The sequence below is a fragment of the Barbatula barbatula genome (genome assembly GCF_947034865.1).
Source record: "Barbatula barbatula genome assembly, chromosome: 23".
In the NCBI taxonomy this organism is placed as follows: Eukaryota; Metazoa; Chordata; class Actinopteri; order Cypriniformes; family Nemacheilidae; genus Barbatula; species Barbatula barbatula.
The window spans coordinates 4,705,165-4,713,619 of NC_136786.1; the positions used below are offsets into that span (position 1 = coordinate 4,705,165).

At 39.1% G+C, this 8,455-nt stretch overlaps 1 protein-coding gene across 4 annotated transcripts; it reads left to right on the forward strand.

Moving 5' to 3' along the window:
• The first annotated feature begins 441 nt into the window (after window positions 1-441).
• slc35b3 (solute carrier family 35 member B3) lies at window positions 442-6,920 on the forward strand. 4 transcript variants are annotated; one of them, XM_079487929.1, is made up of 10 exons: window positions 442-548; window positions 2,050-2,277; window positions 2,382-2,503; window positions 2,855-3,009; window positions 3,963-4,070; window positions 4,256-4,353; window positions 4,447-4,539; window positions 4,833-4,944; window positions 5,035-5,104; window positions 5,411-6,919. In XM_079487929.1, the coding sequence occupies exons 1-10, from the start codon at window positions 522-524 to the stop codon at window positions 5,559-5,561; spliced, it is 1,164 nt and encodes a 387-aa protein (XP_079344055.1). In that variant the 5' UTR covers window positions 442-521; the 3' UTR covers window positions 5,562-6,919. The 4 variants fall into 4 exon arrangements, with proteins under 4 accessions (XP_079344055.1, XP_079344056.1, XP_079344057.1 ...); XM_079487930.1 differs by lacking the exon at window positions 442-548 and adding an exon at window positions 1,139-1,642 and having other exon boundaries at window positions 5,411-6,920; XM_079487931.1 differs by lacking the exon at window positions 442-548 and adding an exon at window positions 1,139-1,642 and having other exon boundaries at window positions 1,930-2,277.
• The last annotated feature ends 1,535 nt before the right edge of the window (window positions 6,921-8,455 follow it).

The window sequence follows — 8,455 nt, forward strand, 5'->3', positions numbered from 1 at the left end:
AATTGTAGCCTGGCTATTTAGTGTCATAAAGTGCAGCCAAGCCAGCGGAGGGGCTCCTCGGGACAGGAAGCAATACCATTCCAATCAAATCTCAGACGAATGAGAGATGGGCCTGTCCACTCTGAATTTTTATATTGTGGAAGGGGCTGCAAGGAAATAACGCCATCCGTGAGTGAATTAACCTCTCGCGCTGGATGGAAAGGCCTCTGTCATCTATGGGGGAAGGGGAGGAAATGAATGGATGGAAGAGAGGCTGCCGGGAAATCTAGCAAGGGGGAGGACCCCTTGCTTGCCCGGACTGTCCAGACTGTGTCTAATGTCGATATCTGAATGCGTGTGGGCAAAACCAATTGACTTTTGCATAACATCAAATACATTAAAAAGTTTAAAAACATCCAAGACAACAATGCAAATGCAGCAAACACACCGTCCAGTTAGACCAGATAAACAGGTTGCGTTACTCGGCTTACACATAGCAGAACTTTAGAAGATCAAACTGTGTACCTTTAAGAATATTTCCAATGAAACCAATACACGAAATCAAGCAGGTATGAAATTATTTTTATTCATCTCCAAACCGATGCCAGTAACTTTTCGTTGTTTAATTCGGACACCTACATTCATAGAATCACAAGACAAACATTAGCCATTGTTTTTTTAGAAATAAAATGTAAATTTTTCTAAGAATTCCAATATAAATGCTGCTGCTCCTAAGCACTAAATGTAAATACTGTCTCTTGCTGGTAATGGAGTGTGAGTAGTAAAACAGTAGCCCTAGTGATATTGCATCACACCGTCATAAAATCATGCCTTGACACAACAAACTATTTGTCATGTACTTGAAGTAGTCTGTGTGCAGTAAACAACAGAATGACATTAAAACACTTCTAAAAACTGTACATACTACATTTCTCTCTGTAGTATGGCACATCTCATAAACCAAATGATAATATGGTCCACTCATGTATGACTACAACTATTTGCAAACAGTCATGTTTTAACTCGCATCTTTATGGGATAATGTTTCAGAATAGCATACGTATATATGTATATTACCGATTACTTTTGCGTATCTTATTAAAATGATTTCTCTCTCCTGAAAAAAAGACGTATTTACAGTGACACGTGTGTTTTCAATGACGCGTGCGAGGTCAGAGTTCACCGGAAGCCGTTGGCTGCTGCCGGGAGACAGAGCAAGACAAAACATTTAGCATTACCGTATCGTCTACACACGTGACGCACATCTTGATGGAAAGATAAATAGTTTTGGTTTCTTTCCTACGGAAATGGCGAAGTGGTGTTTTCGTTGCTTTGAAACAAGCGCTTACAACTCGTTTTGAAACCCGGAAGTAGAGCCGAACATCAGGTGTTAGCCTAGCCGCTAACACTCTTCGTGATATTAAATGACACATTGAGTGAGCGACTGTATGTTAAATCTCTGATATTAGACTCGATCGGATGGTTGAAGTCGCGGATATAGCCTGACACACTTGTCAGTCCTGAAACGCGTTGTTTAGAGGGCTGTGAGTCCGATATGATGTGAGATCAATGTGCTGTACAGTCAGACAGCTGACAGAATCTGATGCCTTTCATCTGATCGATTCAACTGATCAGTCACTCGAATCCTTACTGCTTTATTCAGGTAAGCTCGAATTCTCGTGTATTTGACTGAATGTGTCTCTGATGCTGTTAATGCACAAAGTGACATGGTTTAAACTACATATATGATATACTACACGTTATATAATATATAGTGGGCATTCAGTAACACGGGATTTCTCTTACAGTCACTGTATTTTACCATCCCTGAGCTTCATCCACATTAAAAGTATCTAGTGAGCAGTATTCGCTTGCATAAAGTAAAATAAAGTGCAGCTGAGATTAACAAAGTAAGAGATAATATCTGTTATTGTTACTGTATTTATTTAGAGTACGACTGTGTTAAAGGAGCCTCCTAAAAATCTACAACAAGGAATCATTCGGATCGCATTCTGTTTGAGAGATTCTGCGTTTTTCGTGAAAACCTGATGGATGATTTTCATTTGTCAGGAGTCCGCAGACAACATGAGTGTTAAATATGGGCCGGTGAATTACAGCTCGAGGAAGCACATCTCCATCACTGTGCCGTCATCCACCGAGGTGATGTCTCCTCATATCAAATCAGTAGAAGAACTCCGAGTCCTGGGCATCAACCTGAGCAACTTCAACACACCTACACAGTTCTTCATCTGTGTCGCTGGCGTCTTCTTCTTTTATCTTGTCTATGGCTACCTGCAGGTACAGATTCATCTGTAGCACTATATTGACACAATCGGTGTGTTTGTGTCATAGGTGCATGATAGGGTGATAGTTTTGTTAAACGATGTCTATTGTGCTTTCAGGAGCTCATATTCTCTGTGGAAGGGTTTAAACCATTTGGCTGGTATCTGACTTTAGTCCAGTTTGGTTTTTACTCTTTGTTCGGTCTGGTGGAGTTACAGCTTACTCAGGATAAAAGAAGAAGGTGGGTCCTGCATCCAAGGGCCGAGTTTGTTTCTCAAAGCAAACTGTTGACATGTTGTTTTCTAATTTCAAGATGGATAGTTAGTCCTGGCATGCACTTCACCTGAACCCTCAAGATACGAATGTTTTGTCTTATTCAAATGCATTAATTGCATTGCAAAATTGAGCCGTGTTTGATCTCGTATATTTACATTCCTTGTCTCTTACATAATTCTGTTTCAATCGGGGCTTTCACAAAGACACACAGAGATGACAAATTTGTTGATCTTTGTCGATTTTTTTAGTTAGTTTGTACAGTGTTCCAAAAACAGACAAAGTAAGAATGTTTTGATCTTATTCTTTTTTTTTTTAGGATACCATTCAAAACGTACATGATCATTGCAATTTTGACTGTTGGGACCATGGGCCTTTCCAACAATTCCCTGGGATACTTGAACTATCCTACACAAGTTATCTTTAAGTGCTGCAAACTCATTCCTGTCATGATCGGGGGAGTTTTTATACAAGGTAAAACAATCACATATGTTTGACATGGATGTTTAGAATCTTCACACAGCCTTTTATCATACTATGTTATGCCTTTTTGCGCAATTCAGTAGTTTAATAATATAAAAGGACGCATGTGCCCTTTAACAGAGGGAAGATTTTAAGGCTGTAATGACTCAAATTTTAGTCTGTAACCACAAATATTTCTGTAGAATTTAATAGAACTATCAAACACTATCGTGTTTTTGGTCAAGATTTCATAGATTTTCCTATAAATATATGTATGTAAAAAGATAATTTAGAATTTAATAAAAGCACAAAAAATAATTAAGTTATAGCATATTGTTCGTTTTAGGGTAAGCTTCTTTTCACACTGTAACGTAAGGTCTGTTCTGCGACAGGTTTCTGTAAGCAGGTGTTTTTAAGCCAGTTCTTTTACTGGCCACTTTTGTTGTGGAGGTCTTCACTTGTTTTATGCAAGAACTGGAATATTTTTGATATCCTGAACAAGAGAGAATGAGAGCAGTTCACCGTCTCTCCTTTTGTGAGAATATATCGCTTTATTCTCCGGCGACCTCGCGTCCCCTGGGGCTGCTGCGTAAGATCACCAGGACGTTGGTTGAGGATGCGCGTGAGATGCCATTCCATCAAAGCTGGACCGAATCAAAGCACAGCATCACAACCTGCTGCATCACCTTCATCCCCACGGCAACTACCTGTTTGGAAAAACTCTTTGGCCTTCTTTTTTGTTCTCTTTGTCTCGTTCTTTGCATTTTCTTGTGCAAGCTAAAGCTCTCTATTCTCATCCATTCGCTTCCGGTTGATTTGAAGAACTGCAGCCAGTGTCAAACCTGCAGCCAGAGCTCAAAAGACAGAAGAGAATGCCCTCAGTCTGTTCATCTGTATGTGATGTGTTTGAGTTCATCTGTGTCAGAATCTCTGGTTTGATAATGCTTGTTGATGTTATGTTTTAGGGAAGCGCTACAATTTTGCAGATGTTTCCGCTGCTCTCTGCATGAGTCTGGGTCTGATCTGGTTCACACTGGCAGACAGTAAAGTTGCACCAAACTTCAATGTAACAGGTACAGCAAAATTCTGCTCAAGTCAACTGATAACAAATCAGAGTTTCAGGCTTACAGTAATTACAATAAATTTTTTCAACTTTGTAAAAACGCTGTAAACTGAAAAAGAATGACTGTAAAAACACTGTTTTAAAATGCAGTGAATTGTACAGTTATTTGTTTGCTTGTGATGTTGGGTTCTTTAGGGGTAATTCTCATATCTATGGCCCTCTGTGCGGATGCTGCTATTGGAAACGTGCAGGAAAAGGCCATGAAAATTCATAACGGAAGCAATTCAGAGATGGTAAAGACTATTTAAAAGTCCCTCTTGCCTTATGTGCTTGATCTTGTGTTCTAAAGGACTGTAATTGTATAACCCATGATTGTTATTTTGCAGGTTTTATATTCGTATTCCATTGGCTTTGTGTATATTCTACTGGGTCTGCTGTGTGTGGGGGGGATTGGGCCTGCAGTTTCCTTCTGCTCTCAGGTGTGTATTAAGACTTCAGTCCACCTCTGTCGTCATTGCCTAGCCATTTTGTAAACGTGTAGTCGAGTCATTTCTCAGGACAGGTGATACTATTTGCCATAACTGAATATGCCTTCATGTAAATGTGGAAGCTTATGGTTAGGGCTGATGTCAGATTTCTGTGTGAGACGATTGTGCATTTTATTTTTGGTTAAAACAATAAAATATTGATGTAAAAGTTGATATGATATAACCTGTGATGTTTTACATTCTAAATGTCTAATTTCCTTAATGCTATTTTTGATCATTATCAGCATCCAATGACCACTTATGGTTATGCATTCTTCTTTTCTCTGACGGGATATTTTGGCATCTCATTTGTTCTGGCCTTAATAAAACTGTTTGGAGCACTTGTTGCCGTCACAGGTGAGAATCGATCTCATATGGCCATATTAGTGATACAATGCGTTTTCATACACCAGAGAGAAAGTTATATATTTGTGTTCTGTTTTTCAGTGACTACAGGAAGGAAAGCCATGACCATTGTACTGTCATTTATGTTCTTTTCAAAACCTTTCACTTTTCAGTAAGTGGACCACAATTGTTTTAAACATTGAAATAAAACTACATTCGCAGCTCTTCATAAGAGGTTTATTTAAATGAAATATTATCCAGTGCAAACAATGTCGGGTGAGATGTATGATTCAGATTCTGAAGGGTTAATAGGTTGGTTTACACTATTTTTACACTATTGGCTACATTGGCAGAATTTTATATTAATGAGCAATGATGAATTGTGCACAATAAGAAATATATAGAGAATTTTAGATTATACCTTTATCTTATGCAGAAAGAGTTTATTTGAGAATTATGTGCTTTATCTCTTTTACAGGTACGTATGGGGTGGCCTGCTGGTGGTTTTTGGCATATTCTTAAACGTCTACAGTAAAAACAAAGACAAAATGAAGCTTCCTTCATTAGCGGAGTTCAGAAAACGAGTGCTTGGCGGGCGGAAAGTTCGACTGCTGTCTCAGCACGTTTAGCGGGAGGAACTTCTAAAGCTCTACGATAAGCTTTTTCTGCGTCCAACATCAAGTGACGTGCGGGTGCGTTTAGGAACCCGAGAATGGGCAGACGTCCGCACACGTAGATCATGGGGACCTGTTTGAATCAATGGAACTGTAACCTCGAGCCAAAAAGCAACGATTTGCACTTGACCATGTGGAAACTGAAGATGATCATTTCTTTTTAACTAATATGGAATGAATGAGCCTAATGGAGCCAGTAACGTTTTAAAGCAAATCTCTTCACCTGCCATCAAGAGATGGCGACAGTTATCGCACAAGACAGGACTGTTTTTTTTAAGATTACATTGCGAATGTACATTGTAAAGAAATAGTCGAAGGGCTCCATTAAAGAAATAGTTTAAAGGGCTGACATTCGAAAGTGGATGAACTGATCTGCTTCCGTTTTGCTAACTGTTTGTTTGGTAAAAGGGTGACTGTTTTTATATTAAAAACAAACTGGGAAGTTGTTTCAGACAGTCTGAAGTGTTTTCATGAATAATGGTGCCTCTTATCCACTGGCTCCAGCATGGAGAGTTGAAAGACTGCCAAGCACTTCCTCAGATGTGTCGCCCTGTGATCGCCCAGGGCCTGTTTGATTGGTAATCCTGGAATAAGATAGCACTAGAAAGAAAACAAATATTGTGCACAGGGCTTGGCTTTAGACCTAATTTGGATGAGCAGTGTCACGTGTGTGTGTGCGCTCTCGTGTGTATGGGCCAAGTGTGGGACATTTTGGAAGCCTCAGGGAAATGATTATTGTGCAGCCACCCTCTTCCTTTCGAGACACTGCCAGTTAGAAAACACAGCTTTACCAGAGATAACAATAAATGACTTGCTGCTGTTTCATATGTTTTGAGCAAAATTATGACCTTAAGTACTGACAAGATATCAGAATGATAGAAATGTCAAACGGATGGAATATTTATTGTGAGTATGTAGCTAACCTTAAGCTGATGTGGTTATCGATATTAAAAGGTCCTCATATCCCGGCTCAATATGGGAAGAATAAATCATCACGTGTCCTATGGTGTGACAGTAAAATTGAGAAAACAAACTGTATTACAGTGTTTTATGTCATTAATATGAATATTTATAATATAGCTACAGTTTTGCTATCACGTTCATGGCCTGGTGAGGATTGCTGTGGCCCATCAGAGGCTGCACGCAAGGACCAAATCTGTCACAGTGGCACAACTAGAGCTTGGTAAGATGTTGAAGGCTACTGCGAATGCACCCTTAAAGTAAAGGATAGAACGAATGGATGCTTCACAGAGATTCCTTGAGATCGGGTGACCCAGTGATGGATATTTTAAATAAACATTTCAAACATTAAGTAAAAACATGTTCTGTCTATTTTAATATTATATATTACGTTTTTGCGTTGATATTACAGTGTACTGAATGTTGCGCTTTTATTTTTGCACGTTTGAGCTTGTTTACACCGCATCAATGCAAACTATTCTGTAGCTGTCTTTGTGTTGAAAACTCTGTCAAAAGGTGACCGAAGCTGTGGTGGACAGGAATGGCTCATAACACAAATGACTTGCAGGTGTTGTGTATTAGAGTTGGAAAAAAATGTGGTCCTCCAGGATCAGGACTAGACGCCACTTTCTTGAGCAATTGTTGGTTCATTCCATGGCAAGTGTAGCGACACAGAAATTACAAACTAAACTATAAGGACAGAGGCCCTACAGGACCAGATTTGATCTATTTATAGGGTGCAACCTTCATTTAAAATAGTACAAATAATTGACTGTCTCTGTTAAGCTATCACTATGGAGTACGCTTGGCTGCAATCTCTAGTGATTCATTTTTTTATTTCCATCAGTGGTGAAATTTTTGTTTTAGTAGGCTACGTATGTGATTAGATATGATTTTTGTGTACGTAACCTCTATATGTTCAAAATGACCATTACAGGAGCTGTATGTGCAAGTGAAATCAGTATTTCTTAACAGCAAGAAGGCTGTCGGTCATAAAAGTGCATGTTTGTATGTTTTTGCATAAAAAACCTTAGTGACCGCATAATTACACCTCTGGGGACTTCTTTCAAAAATATTTCTTTAGAAATGTCAGTATTCCCCTATTCAAGTAGAATGTCCAGAAGCATTGCAGATATGTCAGCCGAGTACAGTGACTTTCCTCAAAGGGAAAGAGAATTGTTTAGGAATGTTAATACTGCTCTAATTACCATACCGTATGATGAATGTGAACAGTGACAACTTGATTTGGAAATTGTGACATTTCCCAAGTCAAGTATAGAAGCATGCTTGCATGACATGATAACATCCGCCCAGAGGCATTACCATGTTGCCCACTGAGTGAACTTTGGTTATACTCTGCAATTTTTTTCTGACGAAGGCCGTTTGGCAGCGGAGATGAACATCTGTGACAACATATTTTCTGGTTTCCTCTGAGAAGCTCAACTCATAACGCCGGAGATCACGGCATCTCTGCAAAATGCTTTCTGTATCTCTGTATGAGCTCTGAGCAGCTCTGTCAATGCTTTAATGATGACTGACACTGACCAGCAGGACACTAAATGCAGGGTAATTTGTAAAACTGTCAGATTTTCCAACATCGACGTATCTCAGGGGTTGCAAAGACGAGAAAAATACTTTCATTCTTTTGATCGAGCACTGAAACCCAGAGCAGTTTACATAAAAACATGTTTACATTAAAATACCCCAAACAAATCCTAAACATGAATTGCAAACGCTTGCAAAATAGTTGTGGTCAGAGCATTTGGATCTCACGTGACTTGTTTTGCATTTCATTCACAGGGTTAAACAAGAAACAATTGTCAATTTTCTTAACATGTTATAGTGATTGGTTGATGTGTAAAAAGTCAGTGTAAAATCTATTCAATGTC